The 17794-nt window shown below is 38.3% G+C and overlaps 2 protein-coding genes across 2 annotated transcripts in view; both read left to right on the plus strand.

The window, feature by feature from the left end:
• The window catches only part of LOC134799569 (myosin-I heavy chain), a 119020-nt gene that overhangs the window by 27890 nt on the left and 73336 nt on the right, over positions 1-17794 (plus strand). The window contains exon 2 of the mRNA XM_063772002.1: positions 15581-15637. The gene's annotated coding sequence lies outside the window, so the exon portion shown is untranslated. The remainder of the gene's footprint in view (positions 1-15580; positions 15638-17794) is intronic.
• On the plus strand, positions 1577-5156 carry LOC134799699 (uncharacterized). The gene is made up of 3 exons (XM_063772135.1): positions 1577-1674; positions 1978-4887; positions 4997-5156. Exons 1-3 carry the CDS (start codon positions 1577-1579, stop codon positions 5154-5156), a joined length of 3168 nt encoding a protein of 1055 aa, XP_063628205.1.

Below are 17794 nucleotides of genomic sequence, written 5' to 3' on the forward strand. Positions count from 1 at the left end.
CGCTTACAATTATAAATATCGAGTTTCCGACAACGTCGTGCGATATTTCTCAAAAATACTGATACGTACAGTTAGATCTCAACGAGATCATTCTAAGTATATATAGTTTCATATGGTTTTGAGCACTTTTTGCGAAATTACATCCGTCTTTATTTCCGATAACCGGGCGGTAGTTCCATACAACGGCGCGCGAGGAATCATTTGCCTAGTTGTAATAGGTCTAAATATAATTTGTCGCAACGCATTTCGTTATTTTGTACAACGTACATTCCATTACATTTAGTATTTACGTACTTAAGTGTAATTTTAAGGGTCAGGTATAACGTACCGGAAAACCAAGTTATCGTTTGCTGTCACAATTACAGTATCGAATAAACTGTCGCTCGTATTGCGTACGGCACAGAGTTCACATTTCTTTAGCTCGGGTTCTACCGACAGGAAATACTATCTTTGTCTTTAACATTGCATGTTAAAATACAACTTACTTTTAATTTGCGACAAATTGTATTATTATTTTATTAACTAACTAACACTTTGCTAGTACCTAGCCATTTTAGAGATCTTAAAACTTAACATAACGTATATACTATACATAGTTTAATCATCTCTTATCTCGTGATAACATTATTATTTTACACAGTATAATAACTCAATCTCTTACAAAATGACCGCTATGGAGATTGAACAATTGACATTCGAACGTGATTTAGCGATTAACAATATTCAAAAAATTGTAGACTGTTCGAATAATGCAGCCGAATTCCGAGTTCGAGTTAAAGAGTTAGCCTCAATCAAAAAATCATTTTTCCAAGTTCAAGCGAAAATTGAAAAGTTATCGGCAAAGAATGAGTCATTCAACCGCGATGATAATTTAGCTGTTAGAAATCAATTCGATTCCTTGTATTTTAAGGTGCAAGTTGCCTTAGATACACTTAAGGAGGAGCGTAAACAAAGCATTGCGTCATTTACGTCTGCTTGCGGCGGACTTAATGGGGTGTCACATGCGAGTTGCTGCGCTCAGCAATCAAATCAATCGCATATTCGTTTACCGCGCTTATCGCTTCAAACGTTCACAGGTGTTCTAACTGAATGGAATGCTTTCTATGATTTATTTAAATCACTTGTACATGACAATGTCACTTTGACAAATGTCGAACGCTTCCGGTATTTGTTATTGTTTTTAAAAGATGAACCGTATAATCTTATCAAGTCTATTCCTGTTACGGATTCTAATTACGAAAATGCCTTACATGTATTAATTTCGCGTTATGAAAATAAGCGAATTATTTCAACAAAACATTTCGACAACATTTTTGACTGTGAGTCAGTTAACGAGAAAAATGTTGAATCAAGTTTACGTAACTTGATGAATAGTTATCACGAGAATATAACTGCCTTAAAATCCTTAGGTTTACCAGTTGATGACTGGAGTTTCGTACTTTTAAATATTTTGCTACGCAAAATTACACCTAATATTCGTAGGCGTTTTGAATTATCATTGAAAACTTCATGTGAAATTCCTGACGTGACCGAATTACTCGATTTTCTCGATAAGGAATTAGCGGCATCTGAAGTGATGACCGCGTCCGCGCGTACTGCAAGTACCTCCGCGGGGCCTGCGCAGCGCGCGGCGCCCGCGCTCGCTGCTGCTGGCGGAGCGGCCGGCTCGGCCCGGTCAGCTGCGGTGACGTCATCGCGCCATGCTATGGCGGGAAAACGTGCAATGTCGCTTACTCGCGCGCACTCCGATGTGCAATATAATGCACCGCGCAATACTAATTCTTCTTTTGCGCGTAACTCGCGTGCTATGAGCATACATGCTACAACTGCGGTGGATTATTTAAATAAAATTAAATGCGCGTATTGTAAGGAGAATGCACATCCCTTATATAAATGTGAGAAGTTTAATACGCTCACTTTAAAGGAACGAAAACATTTCGTGGAACAAAATAAACTTTGTACCAATTGTTTATTTAGTGGTCACGAGTCTAAGGACTGCAAGTCGCGCCATGCTTGCCGCGTCTGCACTCAAAGGCACCACTCTTCATTGCATGAAGATGCGCCTCCTCCAAACGTCTTACTGACTACGGAGTCTTCTTCTTCCCCTGAGTTGCGCTCAGTAGCGGAAATCTCCACGCCCACTCCATTACATGGAACTACGGGGCAACCTTCGAGTAAGAACTGTACGGTCTTACTCACGACTGCGCTTGTAAATCTACGACCCTTGAACCAGGGGCCTTACACGCCGCGGTCCGTGCGAACCCTTGTGGATCAAGGTTCGCAGACCACACTCATTTCTGAGTCGTGCGTCCAACGTCTCGGCCTGCCGCGGTACGCCGCGCAGCCGGGTACCACTCTCTCCGGTATTGGTGGCGAAGTCCGACCACGTGGTTACGTGTTGTGCGAGGTCACACCCCACAATAAACCCGAACCGAAGCTTCACATCGAAGCTTATATCATACCGGACTTGACAAGCTACATAGCTTACATTCCTAAATCGATTGGGAATATTCAGAAGTTTCAACACCTTCAAAAGCTTGATCTAGCGGACCCAGAACTGCGTTCAACGCGGCCTGTTGAACTGCTACTGGGATCTGATTATCTTGATAGCATACTGCTACTGGATAATATCAAGGGTCCACCGGGCACACCCGTGGCCATCAACAGTATTTTTGGTTATTTGATAGGTGGTAGAATTTCATATGAAAGTATGAAACGACTAAGTGTCAACTTGAGCACTTGCCAACTTGACATGAAACTTCAAAAGTTCTGGGAATTGGAATCCATACCAGAACATCCACACCTTACAAAAGATGAATTACGCTGTGAGTCGATCTTCGTCGATACTCACACACGAGATGCAAATGGGAAATATACAGTTTCTCTACCCTTCAAAGAAAATGCTCCGCCCTTGGGCGATTCTCGTGGTATAGCTCTCTCACGTTTAACTAAACTAGAGGCACGTCTGTCTCTCGACCCTGCCTTACGGGAGAACTATAACAAATGTATCCAAGAATATTTAGACTTGGGACATATGGAGCCAGTCACTGATTCAACGAGTCCTGGCACTCCCCCCTACTACCTACCACACCACGTTGTGGTGAAGAGTTCCACATCCAGTACAGTTACTACGAAGTATCGTATCGTGTACGACGCTTCATGTAAGACTACGTCAGGTCGTTCTCTTAACGATAATCTTCTCACGGGTCAGAAATTGCATCAAGACATTTCTGAAATTTTATTGAAGTACAGACTTCATAAAATCGTCTTTACGGCTGATCTCAAAATGATGTATCGCTACATCGGTCTTTGTAAAGAACACCGTGACTTCCATCGGATTCTTTGGAGATTCTCTCCACATGATCCCGTAAAGGAATATCGTATGTGCTCTGTCACATTCGGCGTCGCTTCCGCGCCTTTTCTCGCTTTGCGAACACTTCGTCAATTAGCAATTGATGAAGCTGCTAACTTTCCACTTGCCTCGCAAGTACTTCTCAACGAAGTATTCGTTGATGATGTCGTTACTGGAGTTGATACAGTTGAAGATGCTATCACTCTTCAGCATCAGCTAACTTCCATTTGCAAAGCAGGAACCTTCGAACTCCGCAAATGGACCAGTAATAATCCTGAGTTTTTATCGCATTTAAACGATGATGCTTCCAATCACGATGACGCACTCATTCTGTCAGCACTTGACACTGACACGTCCGTCAAGGTCTTAGGGCTCAAGTGGAACCCTAAATCTGACGTTTTTTCCTATCAAACGGATGGAGTAGCTAACTCACGCAAATGTACAAAGCGTATAATGTTGTCAGAAATCGCTAAGATTTATGATCCCCTCGGATTTCTAAGTCCAGTGACTGTATTCGTGAAGCATTTAATCCAACTTTTATGGGTATCAGGCTCAGGTTGGGATGCTGCCCCTCCACCGGGTATCTGTGACTTGTGGTTTCGGTTCATCGACGAACTGCCGTTGCTACAAGATATTGCGTTACCTCGTCATGTGCTTCCTAGCACACATCAAGTGTCACTTCATGGTTTTTCAGACGCATCTGAAAAGGCGTACGCCGCCTGCGTCTACATTCGTGTCGTTGATTCGAACGGTGCCATCAGCACCCACCTTCTCATAGGCAAAACAAAAGTTGCGCCTTTGAAACGGCTCACTATCCCGAGATTGGAGCTATGTGGTGCTCATCTATTATCAAAATTGATAAAAAAGGTCCTCACTGCTTACAGCAGTAGATTATCTTTCGACCAAGTCTACGCTTGGTCCGATTCCACTATAACTCTTGCCTGGTTACGTTCGTCTCCAGACAAGTGGCGGACATACGTGTCTAACCGCATAGCAGAGACAACAAGCAACGTGCCTGCCTCGCAGTGGCACCACGTTCAATCCGCAGACAACCCCGCAGACCCAGCGTCGCGTGGTGTTCTCCCATCTCAGTTGAACCATCAACTATGGTTCACGGGACCTGCTTGGCTCAGTAAAACTGAGTCTGAGTGGCCTCAGGCTAACGTCATATGCCACACCGACGAAGAACGTCGCAAACATGTTCTTCTCACACAAACCAATGAACCTAAAAGCTTAGAGTTCATTGAGCGATTCTCATCGCTTCCAAGGATACTACGCGTCATTTCGTATATGTTACGATTCATAAACAAATGTCGTAAAGCCAATAGTCCCACGACTAAACATGTCACAGTTCCTGAGACGAAACAAGCTTTCAGTCGAATTATATCACTTGTCCAAAGTGAATGCTTTTCTGAAGATATCTCGCGTCTCAAAGACGACGACAGATGTACCAAACGTCTTCAGAAACTGAAACCTTTCTTGGACGAGGCCGGACTCCTAAGGGTCGGCGGCAGAATAAATCGGGCCAACGTACCGTATGATGCCAAGCATCAAATTCTGTTACCCAAGAAACATCATTTCACGAATCTTCTGATAGATTTCTATCATAAAACACATTTACATGTGGGACCTCAAACTTTACAGTTTGCCCTCGCACAGACCTACTGGATCCTGTGTGCTCGCGATGCTGTGCGTATGCGTACACGACGCTGCGTATCTTGTGTTCGTGCACGACCTGTCGCACCACAGCCATCAATGGCTCAATTACCTACTACTAGGGTTCGATCACTTCGTCCCTTTTTAAATACTTCCGTTGATTTTGCGGGACATTTCTTTCTTAAATCAAGTAAACTTCGTAACGCGAAAGTTTATAAATCATATGTATGCGTGTTCGTTTGCCAATCAACGAAAGCAATCCATTTGGAATTAGTTCCCGATCTCTCAACCGAATCTTTTCTGAACGCATTACGTAGGTTCATATCCCGACGCGGGTATTGCAAAACAATCCGTTCCGATTGCGGACGGAACTTTGTAGGTTGCGACAGGTATCTTTCCGAACTTTTCACGTTTCTGCGAAACGAATCAAATCAGACTGCTATAAACAGCCAGCTGACAAACATGCAAATCACCTGGCAGTTTAATCCTCCATATGCTTCGCATTTTGCCGGTCTCGTCGAACGAGCCGTAGGTAGTCTGAAACGACACTTACATCGTGTCATAGGTACACTAAAACTAACTCAGGACGAATTTAATACTTTAATCTGTCAAATTGAAGCGGTCTGTAATTCAAGACCCCTCTGTCAACTCAGTAATGATCCGACTGATCCATTACCCCTTACTCCTGGACATTTCCTCATCGGGGAACCATTAACGTCTTTACCTGAATTCGACTTGTCTAACGACAATCCAAACCGCCTCGCTAGATGGCAGGTTATTCAACAAGCTGTTCAACATTTTTGGAAACGCTGGAGCGTAGAATATTTACACCAGCTTCAACCAAGAGGTAAATGGTTCCACGACAATACTAACACACCCCTTCGGGAGGGTTCTGTAGTAGTGTTGATAGATAACACACTGCCACCATTGCAATGGCGTCTCGCGCGCGTGCATCAACTGCATCCCGGCGCCGACGGTATTACCAGAGTCGTAACTGTACGCATCGGTAATACTCTTACAAAGCGACCTGTAGTTAAGGTCTGCCCACTGCCTGTTGAATAGGCATCTCTTAGGTATAGCATTACATGTTTTTAGTCCTAAGTTAGAATAGCATTCTGTATGATAGTTCTTAAATAAAATAAGCATTATTTTATGGCCGGCGGCATGTTCGGTACTTTTGTATATGTACGCACAAATACTACGTATTTTCTTTTCATTATTTTTAAATCGGTTAATACTTTAATCGACTAGCATATTCCAAAACGGGATACGCCTGCAACGGAACGCTTTTTTGAAAGCGCGCAACACTGGAAGCTCGAGTGTTGCCATATACACATTCCTAACGATATCATAATCGAAATCGCCGCCGCTGACTGCTCGCTCCGTAAGCTTGAGCCATATAAAGACCCAAAATCAAAGATCAAAGTGTTCAGCACAAATAGAAGAAGTCTAGCGACGCCAGCCTATGAGATTACTACATTCATCATCGAAGGACAGGGGCCCCTGGGTAGCGGTATTCACGTCACACACCAGGTTAGTCCCAAATTCTGGATTATGCTAGTCTAGATATCAAATTATTCAACACCCCCCCTTCCCAACCGTATATACCACCATTCCCATTTAATAAACCGGTCCATACTGTAACAGCACCACCTTCTACGTTACGTTACTCCTTTCCGCGTTGCAGAACAAACGATCACTCTTTAGATATTTGTACAAGTAAAAATATAGTATGCTTCCGCTGTGGCAAACAAAATGTCACTTTTGCAAAATGTATAGTTTGCCATAAATTTCCAAAAAACGCATAAAGGAGAAAAGTAACTTAAATAAAACTACTGCTACAGAATGGAACCAATGGTTAGATACCATTAAATTATTTATGTCATCATACAATACTACATCAGCACTTTTCACTCAAGATCCATACGATGAACGACCTTATGTCAACATCCAGACAAATAATTTAACTTTATGTGGCCTCTTAGACAGTGGCAGTGTTTTAACTATTTTCGGAAATAATTCCCATAAAATTCTCTTATCCCACAATTTTACCATAAATTACGACCATAAAGTCGTAGGCTCTGTAGCCGACGGCTACCCTATATACTCTATTGGTACAATTCAACTACCAATTTCGTACAAAAATATTGTGGCTATTATTACCGCTCATGTTATCCCTACTGTAAAGCAACCCTTGATTCTAGGCACAATTTTTTGGAGAAAATTCAATATAGCTCCCCACATATTACCTGACATAACGTCATATTCTGATAAACATATAGATACCCTAGTTATTTCCACCTGTGACCAACACATCACTAATTATGACAACCTTTCTGAAACTCAACAGTTAATTTCAGATACTATTATTGAAAAATTTAAAAATATTTCAACAGAAACCAAACCCTTAGGACGAACCCACCTCATTGAACATCACATAGATACCGGTGACCATCCACCAATCAAACAGCGATGCTATAGGCTTTCTCCAGAGAAACAAAAAGCTTTATGCAAAGAAGTTGATGAAATGCTAAAGCTTAATGTTATCGAACCCTGTGAAAGCCCATGGCTAAACCCTGTCATAATAACTCCTAAAAAAGATGGAACGTGGCGTTTTTGCATCGACAGCCGTAAACTAAATTCGATTACGCGCAAAGATGCCTACAAACTCCCACTCATTTCTGACATTTTAGATAATCTAAAAAATGCTAAATATCTATCATCGATAGACATAGCAAAAGCATTTTGGGAAATACCCCTACGCCCCTCTGATAGACCTAAAACTAGTTTCCACGTACCCTCAAAAGGCATGTACATGTTTCGCGTAATGCCTTTTGGATTGACTAATGCCCCTGCTACCCAACAACGCTTTATGGATGCGTTATTCCCTTCTGAAAACCTTGATAACTCAGTATTTACCTACTTAGATGATATTATCATCATAAGTAATACTTTCGATGAACACATCACTTTACTTAATAAAGTTTACCAAAGGCTAGTACAAGCCAACATTACTATAAACTTCCCCAAGTGTTCATTTTTCAAAAAAGAACTTAAATATCTTGGTTACATAGTTAATGAACACGGCTTTCAAACAGATCCTGACAAGGTTAAGGCAATACTTAACATCCCACCTCCCACAACTCCTCGAGAAGTTAAAAAGTTCCTTGGTACAGCAAGTTGGTATAGACGCTTTATCCCCGATTTCAGCACAAAGGTTGCACCACTAACTAAACTTACCTCCACTTCCAAAAAAGCACCACCATTTAAATGGACATCACTAGAAGACAATGCCTTCAAATCCATTAAAGAAGCTCTAGTCTCTACCCCTGTTCTTGCTTGCCCAGACTTCTCAAAACCCTTCGCAGTCCACTGTGATGCATCCAGCTTCGGCATCGGTGCCATGCTGACCCAAGAATTTGATGGCGTTGAGAAACCCATTGCTTATATGAGCAAATCCCTAACTGGTCCCCAAAGAAATTACTCAATTACAGAAAGAGAACTCTTAAGTGTCTTACTAGCCCTAGAACATTGGCGTTGCTATCTTGACAACGGCTTAAAGTTCACAATCTACACAGACCATTCCGCATTACAATGGTTTCTCCATCTAGATAATCCAACCGGACGTCTAGCCCGCTGGAGTATTCGTCTATCTACATTTAACTTCGAAATTAAACATAAACGTGGTAAAGATCATCTAATCCCTGACGCTTTATCACGCTTACCTTCAGTAGACGTTATTAACTACAATAGTTCTAATACCAATGACGACTGGTATAATAATATCTACGCTAAATGCAGTTCTAACCCCAACACCACTCCAGATTACATAATACATAATAATAAATTATACCGATACTCAAAAACCCCTTCGTTACTCCAATCTGAGTATAATTGGAAAGAAGTTATCCCACTAGAGTACAGAATACCCATTATCACAGAAAATCATTCCACCCCAACTTGCGCTCATTTCGGAACATTTAAAACATACAATAAAGTTAAATTGAAATATTTTTGGCCAGGAATGTACAAAGATATTTCAAATTTTATTGCCAAATGCGAGACTTGCTTAGCTTGCAAACACCAAACCCAACTAAAACTTGGCCTAATGGGTAAACCTAAGCAATGCTCTCGACCCTTTCAATGCATTTCAATAGATTTGATCGGCCCCTTGCCTACTACACTAAAACACAACAGATTCATCTTTGTCGTTACTTGCTGTTTTTCAAAATATTGCCTCCTCTTTGCGATTAAACGAGCTACTTCATCAGTAATCGTTCATATTCTAGAAAACCTAGTTTTCCTAGTGTACGGAATCCCACAGACCATAATTCTTGACCATGGTCCTCAATTCGTTAGTCAAGAGACAACGGATTTATTCCACTCCTATCATATCCCAAAAATACACTATTGCGCAATTAAATGCGCCCAACCAAATCCCGTGGAGAGATATAATAAAGTTGTTACCACAGCAATATCCTCATTCATACAGGATGACCACAGGAATTGGGATATCAACCTACATAAGATACAATTTGCTATTAATACTTCCGTAAATGAAACAACAAATTATACTCCTTCTTTCCTTGTATTTGGTCGCGAATTAGTCACATGTGGATCAGCATACGATAAATCTGATCTCACAGATGATATTATATTCGCGCCCAGAGACGAATACGCTGATAATCTTGGTCTTCTCCAGCCTGTCTTCTCCGAAGTACAAGCCCGTCTTTGGAGAGCACACCAAACCAATTCTTCATCGTATAATAAACATCACCAACATTTCGAATTCAACGAAAATGACATCGTCTGGAAACGAAATTACGCAATTAGTAATTCTCCTAAACACTATTCTGCTAAACTTGCACCCAAGTTTATTAAATGTTCTATCCTAAAAAAAATATCACCCTTAGTATATGGGGCTATTCATAAATTACGTCATTTCAAATTAGGGGGGGGGGGGTCTGGACATCGGATGACGGTAGCATGAAGTAGGAGGAAATGGGGTCATTTGAAGCATGATTTTTGGATGATTATAGGGGGGGGGGGGGGGTCAAAAATCGTCAAAAATCGATGACGTAATTTATGGACAGCCCCTATGTCCTACAAGACATGTCCGGCAAAATGCTCGGACGATGGCATATTAGAGACCTTAAACCTCTCCCCAAAATTCTAAAATAAACAATATACTGTTTTTCCTTAATTAGATTCTTATTTGGCTCAAACTTAGCTACTTTTCTCCTAAGCTCCTAACTTGTAAAATATTGTATATAATGTTATACATTTATAATTATATCTCATCCCCATTATACATTTCGGACTCATTACATTTCGTACATACCTACTTAGTACGAATTTATACGTTCATTTATACTATTTAATTTATATAACGTTATATTACGTTCATATAACGTTATTCAAAGCTAACTCTACCAGAGTTAGAACAATACTTATTTATATATTTCTTCCCTTGACATAACGTTCATATTTACGTACTTAGGTACATACGTACCGTACAGTACATTTATTAATTCCATTAAGGAATTATCTTATGATATTTTATAGTAATCCTACATTCCATACGGCATTATTTTGTTGAATAAATTTCAACAATCGTACTCTTTGTAGGTACACATTATTGTAGATATTATATTTAGATTCATTAATATTCAGCGGGTGGTTACTGATTAATAAGCCTTAATACCAATGGAGAGCGATTTAATGAGTACGTCCTCTACTTAAAGGAGTACTCTATTGAAACTTATTTTGGTTAAACAATTAACCAAAATTTTATAAGATGATGTATGAATGACCTTTGGTATGCATGTTTAAATCGCCTCTCTTGTATGATAAACATTGTATATAACATCCCCACCTTCTAAATTTATCACTCATACCCATATTCATTACATTATATTTACATTACGGAAAAATCCTTTGGCCATAAGCCCCAGGATTTTCCCTTCCAGGGCGACCCCGGTAGTGTAACGGTGCGTGTAACGAAGCGTTACACTATCGACCTTCATACTATTTCTGGCACCATACAAATTCTAAATTCCCTTTTGAAATTCAAATCCTATTCCAAATTCCATTCAATGATTTTTATTTTCAGTTCGATTCCATACTCTGATCGATAAACATCATTTAATCTAACAGACTGTACTTCCCAAGTTTCTAAACACGACCGTTTAAGTGTGATTTTTATTAGTAAACGTAATAATTCATAAGTGCGTGCAGTTCAGTTTAGTGCTCGTTTTATGGCCCTGCACACCTTCCAGATATATATCTACATCATCACCAAGGCACATATTGTAAGTTATTTGATTTCTAACCTTCTGAATTACGAAAGTGTTTTTATACATACCTATCTGTTAACACGTAACCTGTATTGTTACAGGTGCCTTTTTATTTAAATAATAAATACCCCTCATCGCTCTGGATCCTGCCTTTTCATTCCCATCATCCCCGTGAGGCTCCTCTACCTGCCCCCTCACAGTTTTGTGTTTTAACAGTGACAAAAACCCAACTATACAACGATTTTAGGATATAGTGGCTTTAGGGATCACTGCTATAGTACATAATACTTTAGTAGTTTGCGCTATTAAGGTTCCCTGCAAGCCGCTATAGTTTTGTGTTTTTACAGTGACAAAAACCCAACTATACAACGATTTTAGGATATAGTGGCTTTAGAGATCACTGCTATAGTACATAATACTTTAGTAGTTTGCGCTAGTAAGGTTCCCTGCTAGCCGCTATAGTTTTGTGTTTTTACAGTGACAAAAACCCAACTATACAACTAATTTAGGATATAGTGGCTTTAGAGATCACTGCTATAGTACATAATACTTTAGTAGTTTGCGCTATTAATGTTCCCTGCAAGCCGCTATAGTTTTGTGTTTTTACAGTGACAAAAACCCAACTATACAACGATTTTAGGATATAGTGGCTTTAGAGATCACTGCTATAGTACATAATACTTTAGTAGTTTGCGCTATTAAGGTTCCCTGCTAGCCGCTATAGTTTTGTGTTTTAACAGTGACAAAAACCCAACTATACAACGATTTCAGGATATAGTGGCTTTAGAGATAACTGCTATAGTACATAATACTTAAGTAGTCATATGAACACTATTATAAAACTGTTTTGCTCTATAGTAGCGTTTTTGGGACATATTTAGAGCGTTAAAAAGCGCTTTTTAGTAGTTTTTAAATCCCTATTATATCTCATCGCTGTAAACGTCACAATTTCTCTTTTATATCACAAAACCGTTGTATAGTGGTTTTGGTTTTTCTTTTAAAAGACAACAGCGTTATAGCTGAGTTTTTATGTCTTTTATAAACCGAGTTAGATACATAAAGGTAGAAAACGACTACTTGTAAATGATAAATTTGACCTGTAATGTCTACTTATATCTTGCTTATATAAGTTCAAGCCTAAGCCACATAATGTGGTTCCGTCTAAAATATTTGTTATATTAATGAATTGATAAAAAAGATCCCAGTGATATTAGTGATTGTAGCTCAGATTTATCAAGCAATGATTTAATACAACCATAAAATTTGCATATTTTTTACCAATCACACTGAAAAAGAAAGCAACAGTAATAATGACTACATCTAAATTCAATAAAAATCCTATGTCTTTCTAAAGAGTTTGTAGGTGTAACTGGGTCACAGCAAAATTCTTTTGGAACCCTAATTTTATTCATGATGGCGGTGAATACTTCACCGTAAGTTCTATAGTTAGCCTATAAATGCGTCGGATTTACTTCTTGGCTGTAAAGTAGTAACTATGGTGAATATCATATTATTTTATAAAATTATTTTATTAAAAACATAAATAAATCGAGGGCCCATAAAATTCCTCATTAACCTTATACTATTCTAACGGTGAAACTTCCGTCGCATATACTTTTTGCACTAAGGACCGAATTATTCGACATCTAAATGAAGCATGTTAATAAAGTGTTTACTTATCACCATTTTATTTAGTACCGTTCAAACCCACTCACAATACTTGATGGAAAACTATATAGCAAATTGCGTAGTAAAGGAACTATGAATTCTACAATAATATAAAAAAGCACTGTAATAGAATTTCAAATACTACTATAGTATAAAAAAAGCACTATAATGGAATCTCAAATGCTACTATAGTATACATTAACACTATAATGGCGTTACTGACAACAAATTAGCACAAGAGTCATTATTACATCACTTTTATAGACCTTAAACGCCACGACTGACACTGTTACAGGACTGCTATGTCACTGAATGGCACATAAGATGCGCCATTTCGGCTTTATACAATCTTCTTAAGTCTTTTATAGGCCAATAGGTGGTATTTCCGAAACGTTCTATCGACTACTATAGAACCACAAATTGTTACTTGGGTAGTACCTACTCTACATATAAAATATTTACTCTAACTACCATAAGGTTGCTATTTTTTTCTTTCTTTATGCTTTACTAAATATTTCTTGGCACGGGTAGTCTTTCAAGCCATATTATGTATTTACTTATACTTTATTGCACAAACACAGGAAAAATGTACAAATGGCGGACTTAATGCCTGAAGGCATTCTCTACCAGTCAACCATTGGGTCAAACAGACAAATGTTGGTGCGGAATATTATTATATGTATTGTATATAATTGTACAGAAATTATAATCTGAAATTGCATCGAAGTTTTTAAGTCGCTACATTGCCATCGCGTGCTAAATGCAGTGCACTTTCTGCCCGTGCTTATTTCGTGAAAAACTTATGATGGTATAATGTGTCGATATAAATTCGAACGGTACCGGTCATTTTCCGGTGCACGCGCCAGCTAGGAGACTGACGGTATCCAAATTATCATACGTTTGTTTAATACTGTACTCGTATAATGTGTTTTTAATCTCAATTTCGTGATTTATGATCGCACTATTAACTTGCGTAGAGTACAGAGTCAGTCATATAAAAAACACGAACGCGCTCAACAATATAATATTATTAGCGTATTTTGAGTGCAACAAATTGTTAAAAACATATTTTTGAGAGCGTTACTGCCCGAATCGAACTTTAAGATACGTCAATTAATAGATCTAGAAACGATATGGATTAGATGTATCAGTTTCAAAAGTGACGTTTGTTTGAAGAAACGTCACATTTCACACTGCCATATCTAATCCATATCGTTTCTAGATCTATTAATTGACGTATCTTAAGTTAGAATCGGGCCATTATAGTGTCGTAAAAGTTGTTTTTTTCCTAGCTGTACATATTGTAACTATGTTTCCAGGTAAAATAAGTTTAAATTGTAGGTAAGTTTGTGGAGAACGGGGATAAATACATATACTTCCCTATGTAAGTACTAACAGCTAATTTTAACTTTTCTGTTAGGTACTTACATGAGGTACAAGTACATTTCCTGCAGGTTACAAAGAGATAATCGGTTTTAATTTGTATTGTTACCTGTCCAATTGTTATAGTATCATTGTATAGTCGACGTCAAAAATAGGTTTACATTTTTCGCCTTATTACAAAGGAGTAAGGTGCAAAAGTGTAAACATATTTTTGGCGTCGACTGCACACCGGCCCGCATAAGCTTTTATCTATCATCATATTATCTAATTTTCTATTGAACCATTTTATCATCATCAGAATACATCACACTTTCACAGTTAGTACAAAACGTATGCGCGTATTATTTACTATATTATAGGTTATGGACCCAGGGACTCGTAAAATTTATTTATTTATAAAGCAGCATTCGAGATATAATTGGTATATAAATAGTCGATCTAGTCCCGTTTAGTCAAAATAATGTGATATTGATCACAAAACCCGTAATCAAACATTTTAAAATTTTATATTTTCTTATTTTAATTAAAAGCTAAGCTAAGCATTTTAATTATAGAATAAAAACCTTTCTTGTTCGAAACTTTGCTCGAGACCCAAATATTATGCCTCAGCTCGGCCTCGTATAACATCCAAACTTCCGAATCATCTCGGAAACGGGAAATCCAATATTATGGTATAAACGGTAAGTATAACACATTGCATTTCGCAAATATATCCTACCGCTGACCTAGATATGACGGGAGGGGAAAATCGAAATTGCAATTTGCACCTCCAATACCCGCCCTGAAAATCAGGCGAGGCGTTGGTATATATGGCTTAAAATGTAATGCCATTGGGTGTGCTTTATTTCCGGAAAGTTCAATTAGGTACCTAATGTACCTATATGTCATATGTGTACACAACAACCAATCGTACCTACATGCATCGTAAATGACAGACTATTTCAAAACTTGATGTATAAATATAAATATTATAACATAACATGCGTCATTGTGGCTTATGCATTGTATTTTTGCCAACTGACTGTACCTACCAGCTATAACATCGATGAAGAATTATTGCGATTTAGGAAATTCATTTACTGCTCCAATGCAATGTAGTAAGCTTTACCGGCTTAACAGGGTCATCGCTTGCCTAATTTTAATGCCGAGATATAATGTTAACAGTTAACACTGCTTGTTATTTATATTTATAGCACTAACAGATATTTTTTTCATTTTTTTTCAGATTTTTGAACGATGAATCAGCCGTAACGTAACTTGCCGGAGCAGTATCTCCAAACAGGTGAGCGTTTGACAAGGGTTTCACCATAACAATAATTGACGTTACATGTCTATTCTATCCGCCTTCATGGATAACAATCCTGCCGAGCCTTCAAAGCGAATGTTTCTGGTTGGCTATTTTATTTATACTTACATCTTTATTCGTCGTGCTATAGCTATGTATACATATGTATATATAATTTAAGGTGCTTATAAAGATGCGGACAGCAAAGAGTGTTATTTCTTAAACTATTCTTTATGAGTGTTATTCATACTTTAATATCACGAGTTAGGCTATTAAAAGTTTGATTAAAGGGGATAAGGATATGAAGCTAGGCTTTATTCTTGGGAAAACTCGAGCACTTAACCGATATTTCTGGGTTATTCAAATAATTAGTTATTCGAATAGGTAATTAATCTATGATTTTATATTGTACATATTTAATATCTAAATTTCAAACCAAAGAAAGTAAGTAAAAACGTCTCAATGCAAACTATTTATCACTAGGTAGGTACATGTGATATTACGTTGGCTACAATCAGTAGATAATTGTTACCATTAATTTTATTTAATCAAATATATCAAACTGTGCCTTGGGTATGTTGCATACAGTCCATCTTTCTCAAGATACGCTTTTAAGGGTTCAAAAGCATCCCATATTCCACTGACAATAGACAATAGCTGTTTGTCATTCCGGTTGCCCGCCAGTAAAGGAAACACATTACGTGTCGAACGGTGCCAAAGGAATACATCAGCCTTAATTATGGTACACCTGACGCATGCTGCTTCTCTTTCCAACTTTAAAATTATACACAAGGATAACCGAGAAAAAAGAAGCTCGACTTATTAGTATACACTTTGCCTAAATACATTATGCGCCGTGGGTCTCAATATAAACTTGTGACGTTTTTCTTTTGTACGAATCTAGGTAAGTATCTGGTACTAATGACGTGGGTGGGAATTAGGTGCCTTAAGATCAGTTTATAGATGTTAATGTATTCATTCATTGCATAATTATTAAATACAGGGGTTAATTGTGCCCATTGAGTAGACAAGTAGCACAAGTACGAGGTGATACCTACAAATTAGACTCATGTATAATTCATGCTATACAATTTTTGATATTTGCGCTACCTTCGCCAATTTTTAGGGTGGGAAAAGTATAATTACTAATTAAGTAGATAATGTTTATCAAGGGTCAGTTTCCGGCAGTATGTTTCATTTCATTCATTTTCATTTCATTTATTGAATGCCAACCATGGTATTACAAGGTGTTTACATATTATAATAATAACATTATAAGGTACAGCATGGACCCTGCTAGGGCGTGACAAATCTTAAAATATAACTTAACCTAGGGAAAAAATTTAAAATTTACACTTAAAACTAATACATATTTTCCGATCCGTCGTTCGTATATTCTTCGAGAGTGTAAAAAGCTTTAGATATTAAATATTTTTTTAGATTTGTAACAAAAGTAGTGTATTTCTCTTCTCTGTTGAAACGCAAACGCTTGCTTCCGTGGCTGTAACTTCGCTTAGCTGTGGCTTGTTTGCTGGCTTGGCTCGACTCTACTAGAAATGTCACATACATTTCAACTGCCAACGATCAGTCCATATTAAACTCATAAATCACTATTTTATTATTATTAATCATCTTAGTAGCAAAACTCCCATTAAAAATCAAGCCATGTTTACACTAGCCTAAAGCGGTCCCATAAATAAAGCTTAAAACGTAATTCACCCACTGTGCGACACTCGGGTTCGTTAACCCTAAACTGCTGGACGGGCATAATGGCCCGGAGAGCTGTCCTATCATTCACAAAACATTTTCTCTTCACTGTGAGCTCGTCCCAAGTATACCTTGGCCCCGAGATTCTTAATAACTGTGCGTAACAGAGGTATAATCTATATTGGTTCACTTGGAGCAATTGCTTAGTGATCATAGTGAATAAAGGCCCAGCTCTCGTGCTCAAGTGTGGCCTAGTTTCTTTTACAGACGAAGCCACAGATTCAATCTTGGTTCTAAGCCTGTAGTGTTCAGGACTATTGTCTTGTAGGTAGGCTTAGTTGCCGTGAATGTGAACGCTACAGACTAACCCCCTTATCCATAAAACGTTACAAGTATCAATTAGTTTTAATTTTGGTTTTATACCTTACTTACAAATACGTAAGTCAA

Source organism: Cydia splendana, chromosome 18 (genome assembly GCF_910591565.1).
Source record: "Cydia splendana chromosome 18, ilCydSple1.2, whole genome shotgun sequence".
Classification (NCBI taxonomy): domain Eukaryota; kingdom Metazoa; phylum Arthropoda; class Insecta; order Lepidoptera; family Tortricidae; genus Cydia; species Cydia splendana.